The following is a 24144-nucleotide window of genomic DNA, read 5'->3' as shown; positions in this document are numbered from 1 at the left end:
TGCTGGCTTAGAATTTGACATTGTGAATGCACCTTTGACAAAAAGTATTCACAAAAAGAGTACTTCTCTGATGCTGTCTAGATAGGCAGGGTTTCGGAACAGAGTAATTGAAATTGAACCACACATGTGAGCAACTCTCCTATGTACTCTTTTTGTGAATACTTTTTGTGATACTTTTGAGTGCCCAGAAGAGTAGGCAACTTTGGAACATACTATCGTGTCATGATTGCATCTTTAACAGATTATCAAATCACTCAAACCTCTTTATCTAAACCTCTCTACTTAACTGTCGGCCTTGCATATCTGCCATGTTCGTAGTTTTTGAACACGTTTAATTCCTATTTGTAGTTCTGAAATGAATCCTCCTCCAAAGCGCAATCCATTGTGGGCAATATTAGCTGTTAAGAATGAGCATGGATCTGCACTTCAAATTACCGCCGGAAATAAAAGATCATCCGAATACTCATTTCAACATACTACAATTTGAGACACACTAATTCTAATTTCAAACACTATTTAGGACAGATAGTATGCGAATTGAGACACAGCAGATTCTGATAGAGTTTGAGCATTTTGCTAAGCTAACAACATACTCTGATAAGCATTAAAAAACATAGCCCACAAAAACTGGGCAACATTTTTTTTAAACGTCATAATTTTTAATCAGTAATTTTTGTTATTAAATGAAAATGTATTTTTCACAAAGCTGGTTGCAATACATGCAATTGCCTAACTCTTGAAGGACATAAGTAATGCTGCCTTCGAATTTGGTCTTAGAAATATTGGTCTTATCTTAGAAACATTATAGACATTTTGGAACAGCCTTAACAGCTTTAAGATACCAACCTTAAGATGCTGTCTAGGTAGGCAGCTCAAAAGGTTTTAGAACAGAGCTACAGGTACACAATGAATGCAAATGATTTACTGTAAATACGATATATATTTTTATGAGTACCGCCTATGAATTACATTATGTCCATGCTGAATACACTTACTGACTATTGGGACATGTATCAAATAAATCCCATGCCTTTTCTGCTCACTTAGAACCACTAGCCCTGCAAAGAACAGCAGGCAAGCGCCTCCGACTAGTTTGGACTCCGACTGAAGGGTAATAAAATCTGCTTTAAGAAAGCCAGACCTGAGAGGTTTATTAATAGCATGAGCGATTGTAATGGGGAATCATTTATAACACATTTTATTATGAGGTAAGAGTTTCTTGAATGCCAGTTCCTCTCCGCACAGAGCATTGATGATTAAAAACTCTCACCATGAGAGCGCATTTCTGCGTCTGACTCACTGCCAGGCAATAAGGAAGGGCCAATCAAGAAATTAACTCCGCAGTGCCTCTCAGCTTACAAATACAAACCGAGCCAACCCCTATACAGCAAAGTACTGTATAGTTCCACTTATGTAAAGGCGTCAGGATGCATTTCATTTAACAATGCCCAGGTAAATACACATTTGAAGAGGGAATCCTGAGTGACAGCCACACCGGCTGCTTTGATGTTGGACTTTAATCAGCTTTAATTGGCTCTCTCAGAAGGATGCAATGACATGTGAAGTGGAAAGTAAAAGGAAGTGAGGGTACGTACGTGTGAGCGCCACTGCCTTGCATTCCTGAGGATTCTTCTGAGGCGAGTGTGCTAGTATGTAAATATGCTTCTGATTAGAAGGAAAGAGTTCACTCCATAAAGGCACTCTTAAACAATTACCGCTGCTACTATTACCAGACGCACACATAAAGACTGAGGTCTATTAAAGCTTTTGAACATTTGAAAACAACTTTTTCGTTTCAAAATGCTCTCCATCCACACTAGCGTTTTCAAGAGTTTCTGAGGTTACTGAAATGTTGAAAAACGCTAAAATCCTCTTACGGCGCCATGTGTAAATTTGTAATACATGCTCACTAAGATGATACAGAAACATAATAAAGTTCTCACGCTATTCTTCTGGCACAACCAAATTATTGGTAAAATATCTCACCACTAACAAGTAACCAGGTCGTACTCAATCACCATTCCGCGTGTGGTCTAAAACGCCCTCGTGTTTTGACGCATGCAGATTGCAACTAAGTAACATTTATCTTTAGCAACCCTGTGAAAGTGAATAAGACACAGCAGGCACATACGGGTATAAACAATCTGTATAATATGCGTCACATGACTAAACATGCGTCATCATTTTCAAATAGCTCCGTTTTCACGGTCCAGACTACAATGTGAAAATTATGATTTCAAATTTAACCACTTGGGAGAGCGTCTTTAAAATGCTCCGTTTTTGCAGGACAAAAACACTGTTGACAGTGAGGCTGAAACGTAGAGAAAAAGATGCGTTTTCAAATGTATCTGGATTTAGTGTAGACAGAGCCAGACAAAAGAAGACTAGCGTCAGATCCACAGAGGTATTTGGAGGATTTTGCTCTGTTTTCAACATCATCAGTCAGTTTTTTGTCTTTGGCAACCCGTGTAGGTCATCTGTTACTTGATACCACTCAACTTCATCATGCTAGCAGCAACATTATCTCACAAGATTGGCTTTTTCTTTGACCCAGCTGGGTTTGCGATAAGTATACATATATACGACCTGACCATGTAAGGCTGAAAGAGCACAAAGTGATCCGGCAAAGAGAAGCATGCTTGTTTTCTTAGGTCAGGAGGTCAGGAGAGTTTGACTAGCAGCTCGCTAAAGCACTCCTTACATCAGCAGAATCGGCATTCGTCAAATCACCGCTCACTGGCTCTCCCTCAACACCTTTATGGGAGTGTTGTTGGCGCACATTCGCACTCACTACACAGGCCTTTGCTAAGCCTCTACATCAACATGACCTCATGCTAGATTCAACGTCAATTTTCATGCGTTCTTTCACTTCTGCATCATGGCTGACCCCAAATATGTCCCCTAATTCTTCATTTCCCTCTCACGGGGTGATTTCTGATGGAATGTGTTGGACATCTCTTGGCTAGTTTTGTTTGTTTAGTGGGATTTTGGTCGGCCAAGGCAGAGGACAGGGAAAATGGGTTCGTTGAGACATTTCCTGTGCATGTTTTTGCAGATGAGAATCAGCTCACTACAACGAAAAAAAAAAATGTGTTGATCGCCTGGACGTTACTATTGTGGTAATTTTGAAAACTTGACATCATGCGGTCTTTGAAAGATGTCACCCGAGATGTAAGAATGATATGAAGCTTTGGTTATGAGTATTTAACATTTATTTTCACGGCAGGTCAGGAAAACGATATTAGAGAAAGGGATTTAGCAGCACTTTTATTTTTTAACAAAAACAAAGAAGATAATCCACAACAAAGAAAATCACAGGAAAAACATGTGGCAGCATAAACACAGGACAAAAACTGAACAAACTCAGGGAGGGCTATACATGGGAAAACACTAGGCAAGAAATGAAGTAACTAATTAAACACAGTTGTGACACATGAAGGAAATAAATAAATAAAAAACATGGTAACTAATGAATACAGACAAAGGAAACTGATCTAGAATCAGCACAAACCAACTAACAGGATACCAACTCAAACAATGAACAATGACCTCTATCCAAACAACAAACCAACTCAAAGTCCTACAGAAACACAGACCAAAAAAAAAACAAAAAAAAAAGAACTGACATTTATACATAACTATTAAAGTCCAAATTAATCCGTGCAAGTTAATACACAGAAAAAAATTGTTTGCCGTCGTAATCTTTAATCAAAGTCTGAAAAGTTACTTCCGGTCTGGAATGGCGTTCCTTCTCTGATGATGTAGGTTTGACAGCTTGGGTTGGGAAACGCTTAACCACTCCCCTCAAACCGTTAGTCTGCTATGAGTGAGAGATGGAGAGGAGGAGCGCTAAAGTAAAACCCTGCCCTCTGTTCAATATTCCTTTTCACTGGGAAATACGTCACACTGGAGAAAAGTCGTTTGCAACTTCCGGTTTACGCGGACTTTAAATTATAGATGTTAGTCATAATAGGATTGATTGGCACAAACCATTTGCATGTTCATTCAGACCAATGAACATTCCAGTAGCTTAAAAGGGATGCATGAACTGATAACAAGTTCACCTTCAATGCAATCCAGGTTGCTTTGGATAAAAAGCATCTCCTATGCATAAATGTAAATGTCCAACGATGATGCTGCTTGGTCTTAAAGGGACAGTTCACCCAAAAATTAGAATTCTATCATCATTTACCCTAATGCAATTCCACACCTGTATGATTTTCGTATAGCACAAAAGATCATTTGAAAAAATTGCTTATTTTTTCTTGGCCATACAGTGAAAGTCAATGCCACATGAAGATAAGTAAATGATGACATTTTTTTAATTTCTAGGTGAACTAGCCCCTTAAAGTCACAGCTTTAGATGGCTGGGCTATAATTAAGTTCTTTGTATTGCAGCCAAGCAAAAACAACGATTACGTCCCCAAAATAGACGTTTCCTTATTCTAAAACTGGCTACATTCTCAAGGCAGACAATTGACAGCTTCTCAGTTGTCATCTTTCATTCCAAACTGAAGCATTCTCACTAAAGTTGATATCAAATGTGCTTCTGTCCTTGACAGACTTAGCAGAGAAGCATAAATGTCCATCAGCCTTCATCACCCCTGAAAAATCCTGACAAACCAACGGTCTGAGCAAGAGCCTAGTGCACTTAAGATCTCCTCAAAGCCCGAGGCCAGGCACCATTAGACTTCTCCACTGAAACCTGCCGTCTCAATAAAAGGACAACAAACAGACCACAAAGTCAAATTACAGCAGAAAAAAAAAAAAAAAAATGGAATCCTGCTGCAGAAGGACTTAATGTAAAAGGCGGGAGGAATTTCAAATTTATATATTACTAACAAAACATCTGGGGCACTTATTGCATATTTGCAGGGACCTAAATAAACATCAGCTACAGTTTCAGATGGCTCTGACTTCACAATAGAGGAATGCCCCCGTTTCGCTGCGTTTCCCGATTGTCACCACTGGTTTTGGAGCTCAGCAGATCCAGCAGTTCTGAGAAAGCTCAGAAACGTTGCAGCGTTACACAACTGCGGTTCCTGGATCCAGTGCTTTAAAATTACAGGCTATCAGATTCAAAGCAGCAGAGGAATAGCTGAACATATGAAGGGGGAAGGGTTAGAGAGCTGCATCTCCTGAGGTTTCTGCCGCACGTCAATCACACTAACAAAAAGTTAATTGAACATTTTACAAGAGTCATCTAAAATAAACGTTATTTTAGCTCTGCTTACACAATTACTCTGAGGATGCTTTGTACTGAATGCGTAATAAAAACAGAAAGAGAATGCATTATGAGCCTAAATCTTTTTGTGGATAACCAAATGTGATTTTAGCACAGCGATGGGAGTTTCATATCTGGAAAATTGTTTTGCACATTGAAGGAGAACCTCTATAATGCAAACTTGCAAATTAAATTGTCAGCTCAAGTCAAATATAATTACATGTTTTGATGCATTTGAAGGATCCAAATAGAGCTTTGGCAAATGTAGTGCTCTTGATAAAACAAGTCATGAATGTAGACTAAACCAGATAAGAAGCAGAAAGACATTAATCTAGAGGGTTCAAAAATGCCCAAATAGGGTAGTATGAGACTGTTTACCATATGACAGCAGAAATGTGTCAGCTATACTTTTTCTACTTGTAGTCTGACACCAAAGAAAACTATAATCTACTCATGCTGTTACAGACGGGTGCCAGCTCCATTGATTATAGTAGGCGCGAGTTAGTTTTGATGTGACATGCCGCTTATGTCTGCTGAAGACACTCTAGTAACTGTATTTTACATGTACCAAAGAACATCACAACCTGCCATATTAACATAGATTTCAACTGATGTGCTCAAATGCAGCTAATCCAGCCATACTGCATTACTGTTATTAGTCTTTAGTACTTAAATATAGTGTTATATAAATGTAAAGCAGCGGTTTCTGAAGTAATGCTAAACTTAATAATTTGTCATGAATAATCTTATGTCATTATGTTATAAATCAATAAATATGTAAGCAAGTAAAGAAAAAAAGAGTGCCATTTAAATTGGTATTAAAGATGTCACAAATGTCATCTTTCCAGGAAAATAACTAACAATACCTATATTGTGATAGATACTGTTACTGTGATATAAAATGACTCATTTCATTTCATATTATGATCATTAGAAGTTGACACCTAATGTGAAAAAAAGCTTAATGAATTAAAACAACGACCAGGGAGAATTAAATAGCTCTAACACTTCATCCTGAAATCATCCAAAGCAAAAAGGAACGACACCATAACTCAACAAGAAATCACAATATTTTTGATATTATGTATGCCAACAGGTGCTTAATGTCCCTAAGCGGCACTTCATCTCAAACCTCAGTGTTCTATAGGCAAACGTAAGATCCCAGAATCAAAGTGCAACGTTTACATTTTTTTCCCTACTGTATCCCTTTATAACTTTTTACAATGTGCTGAGACAATAGTCAAGTATGTAAGATAAAGATTAAACAGGTCATGAACACGTCTAATGGGGTATTGCATTGCAACATGCAATCGGGTTATCTGCTACAAAATACGCTTCAATACAACATCATCACGCACTGTCAAAAAGACAAATGTTCCAATTTCTAAAGTTTCATTTCATGTACCGAATGAACAGCCTCAAATAGTTGTGGTGCATCATGTCAAAAAATGATGCTAATACGTTGGATGGATTTATTAAAAGCAAGATGCTCACGTTAGCTCTAGGCAGAGTGTTGCCTACTTAACTGCTTACTCATGACACATAGCAACACAGCTAAAAGTATTCCTCATATGTTGGACCTTTTATCTCCTTCCCCCTGTTGTGACATGCCTTCTCAAGCCCCAGTACGAGGTGTGTTTGTGATGTTTGAGCTTCAGGCGTGACACGCGGAAGGGCCGTTTGCAAGGTTACTTTATTTTTTTAAAATGCGTTAGGTGCCTAGCCTGGAAATCCAAACTGAAAGATTAATGGTCTGGCATCGACTAATGAAAATCGTCCAGCTCGAGGGGCGGCACCAAGCATGCATTTGAAAATCTCACTGCACGCAATTGGACAACACTACGTCCAATCACAACAAGCCACATACGCTTAGCTACCAGCGGAGCTAACTGGTAGATTAGACTCTTGCCGTATCCGGTTGGCAAAACAGCAAAAATGCCCTTCTTGCAAAGGAACGATTTGAGCGCCGTCTTCTGTTCCTCTTTTAGATAAAAAGCCAAGTCTAACTCGTTCATTGTAGCGGCCAAAGCCGTTTCAAACAACTGGTGTTCATCCATAGCCATCTTGCAATGTTTACTAATGACTTCGACGTCACAGCGCTGTCGTCTTCTGTTCATCTCGCCTCTGGCCCGCCTATATCAGATAACCTGATGTGATTGGTCCAGCTCGGATACAAGGGCATACTTAATGAGCATCATTACTCGACGCCAGAGTAACTCGCTGAGCAAATTCAACTTGTGCTCTCGCGAGAACTCTGAATTTCCAGGGTATTAGGCTAGGTGCCACTAGTGTCGCAGAAACGACATACTTCACTTTTAAGCACTAAAGCACCGGCTCTAATTGCACAGTGCGATCAAGTGTGAGCGGCTGCCAAGTGAAAAAATTCAAACAAAAACAAAGCAGGAGAGAGAGAGATCCAACCCGAGTCCTAATAACAACTATATCACGAAGAGAAATCATACCGAGTCCTGTATCAACAACCTGCCATTGCTAATACAGTACATGTGGCTTATGTACATTTCAGAAAACCCCTTGCCCACAAATATTAAATGTAAATATTGCATAACCATACCACGGCGGGCCAGACTAAAAACCTACCCATAGCTTACTATGGCTGATGTCTGTTCTAAAAAAGTCGGCTGTTTTGAATTTAAGATGCTGATAATATCGTCATAATTCGAATTATCTGTTAGTTCTCTTTCAAAAGACAACAGTGCCAAGTTGTTACGGCATCCTGTCATCTTTGTCTAGACATGTTTCTTTCTTAAATGTGTCATAGATAGCGGGTTAGCCATTTTTGTAATAACATAAAAAGGGCGCTGCTATTTGGAATCCGGGTAGAATCATAATCTGGATAAGAACATAACATTAGTACTGGCGTGACGTAACTGATGAGACTAATTAGCATTTTCTTATTAATATTAGGATAAAGTTTGAATGCATGACAAAACAAATAACGTTAGAAAATTATATTAATAAAAAAATAAAAAAATAATCCATTTCCCTGGATCTGACAGGGTGGGCAAACTGTCAATCCCCACCCGTAGATCCGCCCCTGGGCAGGGACTTGGTTCTATGAATCAGTTGTTGATTTGATGTTGAGATGTGGGCATGGCACTCAAAAGCGAAGGTAGATGAACAAGTGCTGGCGGCTTTAACATAAAAATTCCATCTGTCTCTTTGGATTACAGAGTCATCCTTTTGGCAGTAGAAAGTGCTTATGGCAAGGGAGAAAATTTGGACCTTCTCCCAGGTCATTGTGACTTAGAAGAGTTTTTTTCCACGTGAGTGACTCTGGACATGTCTGTTTTAAGACGGACCCATCTAAACCCCTACAGCAAGCCTGTTACCATAACCCAACAAAGAGGGAGCCAAAAGAGAGAAAAAGTGCAAAATGTGGGGAAACAGTGCTGTTTTGCATTCCAGAGGCTATTCCAATCATATGTCACCATATTCGATCTGTTCCTTTTAAGGCAAGGGCATTCCCCATATATTTTCCAAACACCACAGTGTTATCAGATTCCATTTCATGGCCAATTACTGGCCCGCTTCACTGTCTGTCCGTGCTGCTACTCTGACAGCACATCACTCGGTTATTCTGCGTTCAGCTCTTTCCTCAGGCTCTAACTCCTACAACTAAAGGTCAGAGCAATAAAACGAGGTCACAAGTAACAATCTGACAGATTCTGTACTAAGCTGCATGCACATTATAGCCTGAATCAGCCAAATATGCAGCTGCCATTCAGTAGACATCGAAGCCTGGCCTGTGCGGTTGTGTTAGTAAATGGGGCCATAAAATTAATTTAATAGTTTGCAATAAGTACAGAGCTTGCATTCTTTGTAGGTCGGGATTTATGGTTGCGCTGCCAAAACGCAAACAGCAACAATCAAGATGCTTCATAAATGCATCGCTTTAGTTCAACAAGCACTCAATGGTTCCCAGCAGAGAAATTCCCTAGAGCATCCAGTCTAAACCCCCCACCCCCTCAGCTCAATCCCAAATCCCACAACAGACATGAATTAAACAATATAAGAATGTTTATGGCCGGTGATTCCATTCCACAAATATTTTGAGAAGAGAGTGTGGAGAGTCAGGCAGGCAGAGAAAACTCCAAATCCACTTAGGACAATACCACTGAGAATCTTAATGCGTTACAGCATCCCTAAACCTAATCTTGGGACAGTGGTGCCCTCCTTACTGTATGTAGACTATAGGATGCAAAAGAAGCCTAGGAATGGTCCTCTACTTACACAAAATCCCCCCCAAAAAATATATAGGCCTATAAAACAAGTCCAAAAGAGTTCATTGCAATAATGGGACTCAGGATAGACTTTTGTCTACTGTGGTGAACATAAAATTTTAGTGATATTAGGGCATTGATTTCATACATGTCCACTGTAGTGGACACCAGGACTTAAATCACGTTTATCAGTCATTTTGGGAGAATAGGGAAAGAAAGACATTATTTCCAATGAAATATTAGATATCATTATGAAAATGCTGAAAAATGATTACTCACATTATTACACTTCTTTTTTTCATTAGGCTACATGTTGCCCCAAGAACACATTAATATGCAAATTAGATACAATGTATAGATATTGTATTGAATGGGAATGGCATTTATGGACATGCTTACATGCATATTGCATGAAATAAAATTGTATTTTAATTAATTCCATTATATCTTTCATAACATAGTTAAGAATCATCTTCACTAAAATTTTGGTTAAAAAAAAATCCTGAAACTTAAATGTATAGGTGAATAAAATAAAATAAAACCCATTAGTTTTGCCTATACATGTCATTCTTGTCATTTTATTTTTTTAAACAACAGTCATGGTGTCCACTACAGTGTACATAGCATAACATAATGAAAAAAATATATAATTTTTCAAAAATGTTTTTTTTTTTTTTTTCATTTGTTTCTTATGCTCTCAACAATGTAATGACATGAAAAAAAAATCTAAAACTTTTTTGGGGAGTCTCAGGAAGTTAATTTTTAGTATAATTAAAGCATACTTAAAAAAAAAAACATTTCATCAGGTCAACAGAGTATCAAAATGCCATTTCCATTCCCCAGCCTTATTTAGATAGTTTCGGCAGATGTCAATCACCCAAAGGCCTTTTTCTAAAGGGTTTGGCAAAAGGGTGGGTGTGGGAGCCAAGGGGACAAGAAATACCGAAAGCATAAGAGACTTAAATATAAAAAAAAAAAAAATAGCATCCCTAACACTCAAATAACACTCCCTATAATGCACATACCAATGCACAAATATTTGTACATTCGTATTCCAAAGCAACTGTACCTCTTCACTTAGAACTTCTAGAACTTTCTTAAAATACAAAATAATATATCATATCCAACAAACTATATAAATGCATGCAGTATAAGCCACGTTTTTCAACAAAAGACTTCATTGAGACTGACGCTTAATGGTTAATGTTTTATCAAAAAAGCAGGAAGAGTTTGTGAAAAGCGCCTAAAGTTAGTAAACTCTTATCCAAACATCTGGCAGTGATGGTAAAACTCACCTGGGCTATGAGGCGAAAGAAGTGTGCTTCCTTTAGATGTGCGAAGAAACCTGCTAAGAGAAAATGACTTGAGCTGCTCCTTCACTCCCAAATCTCCAGCGTTCAGTAACAAGACTCTCTCTGAGTTTCTGAAGCTCCTCCCTTTATTCGCTCCATCAGACCTCCGCCTTCACGAGTCATGTGCAGTCATCTCTGCTAACATAACCTTCATTAGAAGAGGAAACGAACACTATTGCATTGTAGTAGTATTCTTATCAAATCATTATTTCATGTCAATTCAAAAAGTATATATGAGTTTTCTTACTCAAAGAAAACATATTCATTATTTATGACTGCAGCTTTAATTGGAAAACAGCAATTTGACGGCAACCTTTGACCAAACATAACTTTGCGTCGCCCTGAACCGATTTATTTTGGTTACGGTTCATTATTACGGTCAATTATTAAATGAATAGGACTACTCACCAAATAAATAAATACGTGGTCATCATGACATATTGATTTGAGTTGAAATTATTTACCTGAATCTTATCTTAACGCTTCCGCGAAGAAAAATAGTCCATTACAATATACAAAACAATCGGTCATAGCAACAAGAAGAACACTCCAAGAATATACATTGGAGTTATACATTTATTTGTCACTTTTATATAACTTAAACTTCATATATATATACACAAGAGGATATTTATTATTGATAACCTCAATAAATAAATAGAGAACCGAATTATAGCCCTGATGTGGATTTTGTCTTTATACTGAGATGCAAGAGTGTTTTGCTAAAAAATGAGTGTGTAAGTGTATTGTGTGAGAATCAGACCAGAGTATTAGACCTGAGGTCGATGTCAGTGTGTGTGTGTGTGTGTGTGTGTGTCTTGGCAACATTAAAAAGAATAGCTGAAAATTGAATTCTTGATCTCTGGAAAATAAATCAAGTAAACACCATTGAAGGAAAACAAGGATTCATTTGTTCTACATGTATGACTCTGGTGAAACAGAAGTGCTCAAGTGCTTTACCTTTAAGTGCGAGCAAAATATCTCCTAGTATTTTCCCACGAATTGGAAACCGAGAGCAGTCAAATGTCGATCGTTTTGCCTGTAATTTGGTTAAACAGGAGAAGTCTCCAGATTTGTTGGTCTTTTGATCTGAGGGCTTTGCCTGCACTATATTTGCCTGAGGATCTCAGATGTTTACTTTTATAATGTGCTTTGGTTTATAACATCTGGGAATGGCCTCAGATAACCTCGGACATTAAATATGAGTTCCTGAAAATATTAGCCGCTTGCCTTAACTTGCTCTGTGCTCTTAAGAGAGGGAAGTTCTCAAGATTGTCTCTCTCTATGGGAGTGCATGAACTTATTTTGCAGGCCGTCTGAAGCATTGAGAGTTTAACATCACAGAAAATTGTAAGTGATCAGTGCCAGTATCAAAAACCACCTCTGATGGCCTTATGATTGTGGGTGTCGAGGATTTAAACTGCAACCAAGCACACACACATTCAAATGGACTATGGAATTAATGAACAGTACAAGGTGATTTTAATATACAAGAAGCATATGAAGCATCTCTGTTATCCACTTGAGTACATTCAGTGAACTGAAGACGTTTCAGAACAATCTGATAATTCTCCTTGATCTCAACTTCTCTCACACTGATCCTAAACCTTCCTGGCATTAATAAGTGCGGCAGGATACAATGAACCTTTGGAAGTCATTTTTAAGGGAGGAAGAACAACGTGTGTCTAACATTGCCAAAGAGACGGCATCTGTATCCAATCTAAACCAAATCCATCTGCTAATCATAAAAATGAGAAACCTGCATTAATAGGATAGTAAAAAAGATACTGCATACTTTAAGATTATGCACTAAGGTTTCAAAATAACTTTGATCCACTTGAAAAAGCATTTGGATGGCATTTTTTCTTTTTTATGTGTTTGGACAAATGGAAAACTTGCAGTGCTTGCTACACAACATGTGTATTATGCACATATTTTTAAAATAAATATTTTAAGTTAAAATTTAAATGAATTCATAAGAGAAAGTGTATACCCTTTTAATTATTTATTTTTTCCAAAACATAAATCTGCATGCATAATAACTAATTAAGTTTTACTTCATTATAATGTCGAATTAGTTTATATGCATTAACTCACAATGAGCAATACATTTGCAACAGTATTTATTAATCTTTGTTAACATTAATTAATAAAAGACATCTTTTTAATTTTTATACTGTAGCCTATTAGTAAATGTTGAAATTAACATTAACCAAGATTAATCAATTCTTTAGAAGTATTTTAATCGTTAGCTCATGTTAACTAATATAGTTAACTAATGTTAAGGATAGGGAAGACTGGTTGAAACTCTCTTCACATCCTGATAGCAATCAATAATAGAAGTGGTCTAAATATAAAAAAAAGTAGGCCTACATATATATATCTTCTATGGAAGTCTAAGGACCAAAAAATGTTTGTCCAATCATTGCATTCGGTCCGAATTCAATTCACGCCATGTCGTAATTACCTTAATTAAGATATCCCAACCCGTGACGTTCTACCTGGAGCCGTTCATGTCCTCAGACCCAGAACTATGCTTTTTAATGACAACACAGTCAATGCCGAAATGAATCTGCAGCAGTCTAAGTTATGTTCATTATTATTGTAATGTTACAGTATGTGCTTTGAGACATGAGGTAACTTAATGCTTTTGCTTTGCAAACTTTACTGTACGTATTCATGTGTTTTGGGGAAGGCGTGGCTTTGAGACGCTCTGAAGGGAGAGTGATCTTATGCTTTCAAACTTGCTATTGTTAGTCACTCCGAAGTCTCTACCTTTAACAAATGGAACCTTGTTGTAAAGTGTTATGACTAATTTAAAGAATTATTCGTTTTAGGTAAGGTATAGCCACAGTTATATCATGTCAACTGTTCATATCCACATTTAGCCTACAAAAACATTTATCCCAAAACTTCACTGGTTTAGTTGCACTGAATTGACAGATTTCGGTTCTTCTGGTGATTTAAACAGTCTGTTTTGACCTAAAGCGTTTTGCTGTGCTGAACTGGTTGTGCTGACTCAGGTCTTGATGACTGATGTCATATCTGCCAGCTTGCCATCTGTGTGGTAATAGAGGATACAGTGCCTCCCAAATTTCTTCCCTTGACCTCCCTGTACTTCCTTTTCTAAACAATACTAAACCTGTCAACAGACACAATGTCCGATTCCAGATGTAAACCAGATGATGCACATCTTCTCCTTTGTCTTTCACTGATATTCTAGTTGTGACGATCACACGGTTTATTTAAGGCTTCACTTGAGGCCTGCTGTGAGGTTTGTGTGCCTTTGTCTCCCCCTGGTGTTGACAGAATGTCAGTTCAGTTTACCGTAATATAAATGCAGAGTGCCATCTGTAGGTCAACCGCTAAAACTGCTTCTAACTGGGTATTTAACATGCAGTTCCTGTGGCATTGACATTAAAGCGTGTTTTAATCAAATGTTTGATCTTTTAATGAAGGACTCCAACTTCCTAATTCACTCAATAAGCTTTTATTAAAAATTAAACAATTTTCTGTTTGTAAACTACAAACAGGCCATAAAATAATCATGCTCTTCACCCGAGGGTAAACAGTAGCCTCATTGGTTTCAATCAACACTAAATACGAAGCAAATATTTACACAGTTGATATGATATGATATGATATGAATATGAGGTTGTTCTATTATCGAACCCCTCTCTACGGGCTGTGCTCACACGTTTTAATCGCAGCAAATCGCAATTTAATATCGTGTGCAAGCCACAGCTGGCTGACAAAATAAATGAATAATTTACCATAAAATAATGTTCAAGGTGATTAAAATTCAAACAAACGACATGAGCTTTGCATCAAGATGCCCCTTTATCCGTTGCGACCTCTTTTCGGCTACTGTCCGGAGTTGAAAAGCTTCTTTCTGCCCTCCATGCCTGACATGGCCTCCACGTTTTTCCTCCAGTCCGTGACCTCCTCCTTCTGATGGAGAGAAAATGGAGAGAAAATGCTTCAGTGAGACAGACAGAAAATCAGAGATGAGAGCAACTCAAATGGTTGCACAGGCACGGCGGACCGTGGCAACACGCGTCAGACAGACAGACAGACAGACAGACGGGGCGGTTGAAATGCCAATATTTCATCACCACTAGGCCTTTAAAGAAATAACACGTCTCTTTAGACACAGCACATCTGAGCAAATGAGCTGAAGTATATTATAACACTGAGTGTTACCTTTTCTTCTTCCTTTTTAACTGTTTTGAGGTTTGCTTTGAAGTCAGATTTCGTGACTCTGGAGTCCGTCAGCGCTCCCAGCTTGGCGTCTGCCGACACCTTCACCCTTTTTAGGTTCGGCCGCTTCATTTTTCCCTTCAGTTCATAGATCTTCTGGGTTAATGAGAGAATCTGGTAACAAACAAATACATCAGGTCTTTGTTAATAAATCTGTAAAGTGGTTGTATCAGCGAAATAACTTACATATTTTACAAAATATTTTAGATTTTCTATAGGATATACACCGGGGGGTCCAAAGTCCCTTTGCAGTCAATAATTTTATCCCTCAAAAAATTCATCAAAACGACATATTTAAACGTTTTTTTTTTTTCCTGTGAAAAATAATTTCTTCATGCTTTAATATAGCTTGAATGTAACTCTATAGCCTTGCTTAAAGGTGGTATCAGTGATTTCAGGCCCAAAAATATTTTATCACATTCATCTAATCTTTCCTAACGATCCACTAGCTGCCCGCCCCATAAGCATGCCGTCAAAAAAACGCGTCTCTGTAGGCAGCCTAGGCTCTGAGATCTGCACACAAAAACAAATGGTTTAGCCAAACACCCAAAACCAAAACAAATAGTGTTCCAACCAATCACCTACAGGGGGAGGGTGTTGTGAGGTTTTGTGCTCGTGCACGGCTGCACGCGAAGTCAGAGCTGAAGAAAAAGCTGGCTCAAAACCTCACAACACCCTCCCCCTGTCGGTGATTGGTTGGAACACTATTTGTTTTGGTTTTGAGTGTTTGGCTAAACCAATTGTTTTTGTGTGCAGATCTCAGAGCCTAGGCTGCCTACAGAGACGCGTTTTTTTGACGGCATGCTTATGGGGCGGGCAGTTAGCGGATCGTTAGGAAAGATTAGATGAATGTGATAAAATATTTTTGGGCCTGAAATCACTGATACCACCTTTAATTTCGTATACGCAATGAATATGCAAATTAATCCCCTCCTCCACTCACTCACACCAGCTCGGACTACCTGATGATCCACTCGGTCAACTGTAGTAAATGCTACATAATGGATCATGTGACACCGAGGACTGGAGTAAAGATGCTGAAAATTCAGCTTTGCATCACTGGAATAAATTACATTTTGAAAAATTTTAATCATGATATATTACTGTAATAATCACAATATTACTGTTTTTACTGTATTTTTGATCATATTAATACTGCCATAAATCATACCGATCCCAAACATATGCACATTCTCCATTCACATACCTCTGCATCATTTCTGGCAACTTTTATATTAAGGTCATATCGCACTTCATCCACAACGTCAATCTTGTGGTGCAAATCTCTGCAAAGCTCCTGCAAAGACAGATGATGATACATAAACCCAAATGGCTAATGTAAACACCGCGAACACCATGCTTATAATATGTCGAGAGATATTCGGGACACGGTCATCTGGCCGCAGTAAAAGCTCTCAATGTAAATATCTGACATAGTAAAGTTTCGCACCTGCAGTTCTTGGATAGACAGGCCGGAGAGGTTGAGGGGCGGCGCTCTCTCCCTCAGGGTGTTTTCTCTCTCCAAATCTTTCTGCTCTTTTTCTTTCACCAGCAAACTTTCTGCCTTTCTCAGCAGTTTGCTCTGAGGGTCAAGCGAGGAAAAGGTGAGAGAGGTGTCATGCTAGTATAAAATACATAATTCTTCATTTGTGCTGAATTTAAGGCACTACTACAAATTATAGTGGGAAGTGCAGGACGCACACACACACACACACACACACACACACACACACACACACACACACACACACACACACACACACACACACACACACACACACACACACACGCGCACTTGGCATGCACACACACACACACACACACACACACACACACACACACACACACACACACACACACACACACACACACACACACACACACACACACACACACACACACACACACACACACTGTATTTAAAAAAATGCAAAAATCCGGGTTATAGTACAGCATTTATAATAAAATTTAATTGGGCCAATCCATTTGTTTCAACAGTATGTGAATAATGTGAATAATGTGTGTGTTAACATGATTTTAGCATAAGATGAGATATTCATTAATATAACAATGAAATATTATAAACTGACTGCATTATAATTATTATTATATGTATAATTAGGATTTAAACAGCTTTATAGAAGAATGAATGTGCTTTTATAAAAGCCTTACATTGTTTTTTTAATTTTCAAAAAACTGGCCCTATTCACTTCCATATATAAAATTATATACACACATATAATAAAATAAAAAAAACACACACACATATATACTGTATACATATTGTACATATACACACACACACACACACACACACACACACACACACACACACACACACACACACACACACACACACACACACACACAATAAAATAAATAAAATATACACATTTAATTAATTACACAAATATAATTGTGCATACAATGAAATATCATAATCCCAAAAATGACTGTAAAAATAATGATTCAAACTGATTTACTGAAGAATTAATGTGTATTTACAAAATTGTAAGCTATACATGGCTGCTTTAACACACATACGTGTGTGTGTGTGTGTGTGCGTGTGTGTGTGTGTGTAGCCCTGGCAAAAGATGGCAATATCTGAAATCCTTGTCCTTGTGGGGACATTTTTTGGTCCCTATGATTAAAATAAGCTTATAAATCATACTAAGTGCCATTTATGCAGAACGTTTTCTGTGATAGGTAGGTTTAGGGTTAGGCTATAGAATATACAGACGGTACAGAATAAAAATAATTATGTCTATGGAATGTCCCGATAAAACATGGAAAGCCAACGTCTGAGTGTGTGTGTGTGTGTGTGTCATCATACTTGAAATGTTCAGTTTTGTTTCTGACCCACCTTTAGCAGAAGTCTGCGTGTTGCAGAGTATTTGGATTTGGTCTTTTTCTGCAAGAACAAGAAGAGTTAAGCCGAGCTCTTTATAGTCTGTGGTCCTGTTAAGACAATCCTGTGAGTGGGTCTAATCTACACACACTGTGATTCATGAATTAACTGTCTGACCTGATTACTGTCTGAACTGCCAAGCTGAGGGCTCAGTGGTACAGTATAGTTTTAAGCAGACCAGAGCAAACCTACAGTGCAGATTAGTTTTTAACATGCTGTTCAGTGTCCTTACAGAATCACTGAGCGACTAAAAACCATTTAGAGCTGGATTAGGATCATTGATTCCAACATTTACTAGACTTTAATATATAGAGACACCACCCCGTGCACTGCTACTTTCAACTGTTAATCATCATGAAAAAAGAGAAACAATCAGGAACAAAACAAGACTTAAAACCCTCATAACAACTGTGTTGGTAATTCACTTACCGGTCTGTGAAGATATCATTGCATGTAAACAAACAAAAAAACAAAAACACAAATATTATATAACGGTATATGAAGTTTTATTAAAGAGCATCTAGATTCATGTATTTTACAGAAAAATGTTTTGGCCGCTTGCAAAGAAAATATGAATTTACAGTTCATTACCTGGTGTAAATAAGCAGTTTTGGATGAGTATGACATTGACAGGTTCAATAGTTTAATAAAGATAACACTCACCCCTCAGACATGTCTGAAATACACTATGTGACCTGAAAGAGAGCCAAAATAATTGTGGTCATCATCCAGCACTTCACCATTCATATCTAAACACGTCAGGCATCACTAGTCAAATGCCAAACAACTGTCATGGATTATGAGTGACGCCAGAGTCAAGGGTTGCTCCTAAAAAAAGCATGTTTAAATGCATTAAATCTTTGACATCGAAAGCTACAGATCCACTAGAGCAATTCCAATATGCAGACAGTTACCGGACATTGGGTTTCGCTTTAATACCGGTCATCACTGTGACACAAACACGGAAGAACCGTGACCTTCACTCCACCAATATAATAAACCATCTCTCTGTGCACATCAGCGATTTTCTCAGCATCTTCAAAGATACATTCATTACATCTTGTGGTTCAAAGAGATCGGGGTCGTGACATTTTGGCCACTTGGAGAAACAGTGACCTTGACTGTCTCATTGACCGCTGCGCAGCGGGCAGGATGACTCTGAGCAGGGGTTAATGGGGTTCCTCTGGGAAAATGGTGTTGAGGGATGAAATTTAGAGGCGGAATGGGTGTGAAGCGCAGACAAAACACTCTTGAGTGTGAATTCAATGCTGTGATGGGAGATATTGATGACACAGTGTCTGAAAACTGCCATTTAGTGAAAATAAATCTGGTGCAACTTCACACACTCACAAGAGGGATCCAGCAACAGTTTATTGTGTATTAAAGAGAAAACTGATATAACCTGAGGGGAATAATGTCACATATTAGTTGTAAATGACAAACGCTCAACAGCTTGTTGGCATCTACTCTGTTTTGGCTTTGGTCCTGCTAATGTTAATGTCCTTGAATGGCTTGACTTTGGCAAGAGGCAATCGAGTCAATGACCTTCATGTTTGACATTCTTGAGGAACGCTGCCATCCGAACCCTGGTGCGCTCCAAACAAGCGGGCCGAGACCGATGAAAAGATGGGTCTCAGTCCACTTTCAAATGAACTCTGGTGCTGTTTGACTGAAATATGAACGAAACACGGACCAAAGACATGTAAACGAACCAAAACAGGACATGATGTCTCAAGATTCGACCCTGAATAGGACAGAGTGCTCAAGCATATCTGTTTTTTCCACGTCATAGTCGCGACTTTGCCCTTTACAGTTCAGTACAAGTGTCAGAACCGCATTTCCTCGCAGCAGATCTTTGTTTGTGTGTGTGACAGGGGGATTTCTGCCACTGTTTTGACTCCTTTACACGTTTTAGAAGCTCTTCACGAGTTCTCAGCTACCATCATACGTACGCACATACAGCGAACGCATTTGGCCCAGCACACAGCATTGTTTTGGATGTTCGACAAGTTGTATCACAAAATATACGGCACTTTTGTTGTTGTTGTAGTTTTGTATCTTTAGGTTTGGTGTTAAAAATGACAGTGTGAAAGATAAGCGAACCAGGACTAAATGTATCACTACAAGTGTGAACACACCCTAGAACTACAATTTGCAGGTCAAAACTAAACAAAAAATCAGTCAAAATATGTTCCTATGCATTTTTATAAAGACCCCTCATTGTTAACTAGTTTATGATTGTCTATAGTTCGATGGTGTAAAACAACATGGGAGGATATATAGGCCTGTATCCAATACATTGGCAACATCAACTGTAACTGTATATCAAACGATCAACCAACAAAGTCTACCCAGAATGTCGTTCCAGTCATGTTCCAGACACCCTGTCATTCACCTCACAATATCCCACACCATTAGACTGCATGCCATTAATCATGCTTAAAAACATGCAAAAATAAATAAAAACTCAAGCAAAGAAAGCGAACCCTTCCATTTGCTCAATTCAAAAGACTCTTCAACCACTCTTTGCTCTCTAACTTAAAAGACCTCTGAAGTGGACCTTTGATTTCTATGGCAGACTGTTAGACATGATAAAAAAGCATTGAAACAAGGCTCTTACCTTTGAAGAGGAGTCCAGGAGCGTGAACAGAGGAGTGATGTACGAGGGAGACGGCGTAGTGTGGTTTTCAATGATTGATTCATGCCTCACCTCTCACATGTGAATGGCCAACTAAAATAACTCACCACAGCGCCTCCCATCAATGCCACCTTTTGGCACACCATTGTTCTGGAACACAAACACACAATTAACGCTCATTATCCCTCTGAGTCACATGCGTGTGGTTGATCCAGCACAAAAAATGTTATAGGTTTTTATAAAAGACAAATTCCCATGTATTATAATTCATATATTCAGGTGATTAAGATTCCCACGGCCTCCCTAAAGACAACAAAGACTCTGGGTGTCCAATGGTCAGGAGCTGCAGATATAAATGCACATAATTGTTAAATTGAGCATTTTATGGTGCCGTCTGACGCTACAATTCACCAATGCTCGGAGGCCTGAATTTCAAATGAGAGTCCTATTCAGTCGAGCGTGGCATTAATTACAGGTGAATATCACCTCGAGACTGCTGGGAAGAACATGAAAATGGATCATGGCATTTAAGTCATAAAAATAGGGACAGAGCATTTATCTCCGGTAGCAAGTTTGAGGCAGGTTGAGAGGGCAACTTTTGGTCTAAAAGCCTGAGATCGATAAATGCATGACCCCATAATGCATTCAAAAAGGTTTTTATGGTTCAGCGACGTGTGCCGGGTCGGTTCCGCTCTGGCGTATATTAAGAGCCTCCGAATCCGGGACGTGGGAGACAAAGCTTGGACGGTGGAAGGACACACACCTTTAGTGGAATCTGAAGTATGAAAGAGGCAGCTGTCGACAGGCACTGAAAGATGGAGTGAACACAACCGTCCCATGACGCATCGCTCATGCGCTCTTGCCTGCGGTGTATTGAATACATGTGCACCGCAGCACGCGCCTCTGATCACGTTTATTTTTAGGAGGGCTGGTTTTCACTTCAATGTCAACTCTGATAACACGACCCTGGCCTTTAAACTCTCGAGGATAATGCAGGTTAAAGACCTAAGCTTGTGACTGAAAGATTGAGGGTTCAAGCAATGCAAGAACTGTTCTAACAAATTAGAAAAAGAAAATTTGTCAAGATTCTAGAACAGTTTAAACATTAGTTGGAAAGTTATAGGTCTAATATACTATAGATGGTAGACTTTGCTATGAGTTTGCTACAGAATTACTTAGTAAGACTGATTAACCCTAACTGCTAGTTGGTAATATTAGTTCTTGAGACACAGTTTTAAAATAATGGCCATGTGGATGCAACTGACCATTATATTAAGACTGTGTCTTAAGAACTAATATTACCAATTAGTAAGGGTTAATCAGTCTCACTTTTCAGTATTATATTAGGCCAATCTAAAGAAAAATGAATGTAACTAGTTTAAAAAAGTTATTAACAGTCTTAAAGAACAAAAAATGATGGCTAACTTGTAAGACTAGCCTTAGCAGTGTATGCGACCGGTCCCTGAGTGTGTTTGCTACGGAATTGCTCTCTAGTTATTACTGTTTTCTTGATGGTTGCTATAAATGCACACTTTCACAATCATTTGCTTAATTCTACTGTTTTATGTCGAATGGTCTTCTATAAACAAACCTAGGAAAACTGTACTATGATTCAGGAAACAGTAATATTGGGGCAGTAATATTTAATAATAATAATTAAAAAAAAGTATCCAGCAAAGATAGATTAAATTGATCAAAAGTGAAAGTGACTTTTACATTGTTATAAATCATTTCGGTCACTTTAGTTTAGGGTCCAGTTCTCACTATTAACTAGCTATTAACTTTGACTTTTGCCTCAATAAACTCATAATTACTGCTTATTAATAGTTAGTAAGGCAGTTTAGGTAAGTTTGGGTAGGATTAAGGGATGTAGATGTATGGTAATAATGGCTAATAAACAGCCAATATCATACAACATGCATGCTAATAAGCAACAGTTAATATAGTGGGAACTGGACCCTAAACTAAAGTTTTTTAAATCAAATAAATGCAGCCTTGGTAAGAATAAAACTTATTTTATAAACATTAAATAACCTTACAAACCACAGCATTTTTAACGGTAGTATAATATATTTTTTAAAAGAGATCAAATTTGCAACAAATGAGACCACTGTTGACATACATTCAGAATATAAAGTTGTAAATGAATTCCTCAGATCTCCTCAGATGGTCTTGGAGGGATTGGAGGAAATGATGGAGTTCATATTAAAGTCTTTGGCATTCGACTCCAGACTTTTTCTTGGCAAATGAGTACAGTCTGAAACATTGCTGAGATCTCTTCTGTAACGAAAAAGGTCTCCATTTGCTCTCCATCTCATTGCTGTCAAGGAGATCTCATTTCAGATGTTTCTTTCCTATGGGAATATTTACAAAAAGCTGAGATCTGTTTAATTTATCAGCTCTTATATGCATTTTCTTGGAAGACAGCAGATCCACAGAGTTTCTATGTTTATTTACGATACGAGAAAACCTGAACGCATCTGCAGCAGAAATTATATTGTGTTCCAGGAAATGTTATTACGGAGAATTAAAGTGATTTCTTACTCTTGGTTTGTGTAATAATGTCAATACAGGCCCACTGTGGGATCGCCCCCCTCATTATGATAATTTTGTGTGCAGCTTCTTAACCAACAGCATAATAGCCCATCCAAACTATCATCAATGCATGAAATAATTCCCTTTTAAGTGACTCCAAAATAAGGGCCCCATCGCTGCCAAGCAAATTTCACAAATAATGTTCAGCTTGAATGTCCTGGAATTGTTATGGCCCTTTTTTTACCCACCACAAACACATTATCAGACATGAACCTAAAATAATCAGCTGCTCATTCTGGCTACTGCTAATTTGCCTGCTTGATGATGTAAATTAACACCCACGAAACACACACACACATACACATACACATACACATACACACAGACTCTAGGTTCTGAGGCATGTGGTTCCTGTTTTAATTACATTGGATTTGCATAACGATTTCCCATTAAGCGATTCCCCAGTGACCCTACGCAGATAGGGGAAATTGCTCTCAAATGCCCACCCCATTAACAACGAGTCTGACGTCACTCCCTGTCCATCACTGCCGGCGACGCGGAAACCGCTTGCTGAAGACAGGCCAACCGAGAGTGACGGAGTGGCTCATGGGTAATGAAGTTGCTAATCACTTGCAAGTGAGCTGGTTTAGACGCGTGAGTGTTTTCATGCTCGTCGGTACTAGAAGATATTAGTGGTCTCCCAGCATACAGGGGGTCTTGATAAATCCACTTCTAATGCGTGTGCCATTACAAATCATGAGCAGACTGTAAATCATAGCAAAACAGTTTATTAGCACAGTACCAGTACATTTATTTATTTGAATGCGTTAATGAGAGAGCGATTGCGTGTGTGAACTAGTCCCATCTGTTTGTGCAGCTCTCTTTATTAATAGAGAAGCTGTGGGTTGCAATTTCTTCAAAAGCAGAAAGAAATATATGCTAAAATAAGTTCTTGTTTTCGTTTATTTGTAGGACGTTTTTGTGAC

At 38.4% G+C, this 24144-nt stretch overlaps 2 protein-coding genes across 2 annotated transcripts in view; both read right to left on the bottom strand.

The window, feature by feature from the left end:
* cald1a (caldesmon 1a) overlaps positions 1-10879 on the bottom strand; it is a 52814-nt gene extending 41935 nt beyond the window's left edge. The window contains 1 exon segment of the mRNA XM_081363722.1: positions 10761-10879. The gene's annotated coding sequence lies outside the window, so the exon portion shown is untranslated.
* Positions 10880-14293: 3414 nt separating this feature from the next.
* tnni4a (troponin I4a) lies at positions 14294-20646 on the bottom strand. The gene is made up of 7 exons (XM_081363729.1): positions 20606-20646; positions 18577-18680; positions 17941-17988; positions 16528-16659; positions 16285-16374; positions 15021-15191; positions 14294-14768 (listed from the first exon to the last, which is right to left on the bottom strand). Exons 2-7 carry the CDS (start codon positions 18610-18612, stop codon positions 14682-14684), a joined length of 564 nt encoding a protein of 187 aa, XP_081219855.1. The 5' UTR covers positions 18613-18680; positions 20606-20646; the 3' UTR covers positions 14294-14681.
* Positions 20647-24144: the final 3498 nt, after the last annotated feature.

The sequence above is a fragment of the Scardinius erythrophthalmus genome, assembly GCF_964197995.2.
Source record: "Scardinius erythrophthalmus genome assembly, chromosome: 4".
NCBI classification, from domain to species: domain Eukaryota; kingdom Metazoa; phylum Chordata; class Actinopteri; order Cypriniformes; family Leuciscidae; genus Scardinius; species Scardinius erythrophthalmus.
This window is presented reverse-complemented; position numbering and strand designations above follow the sequence as displayed.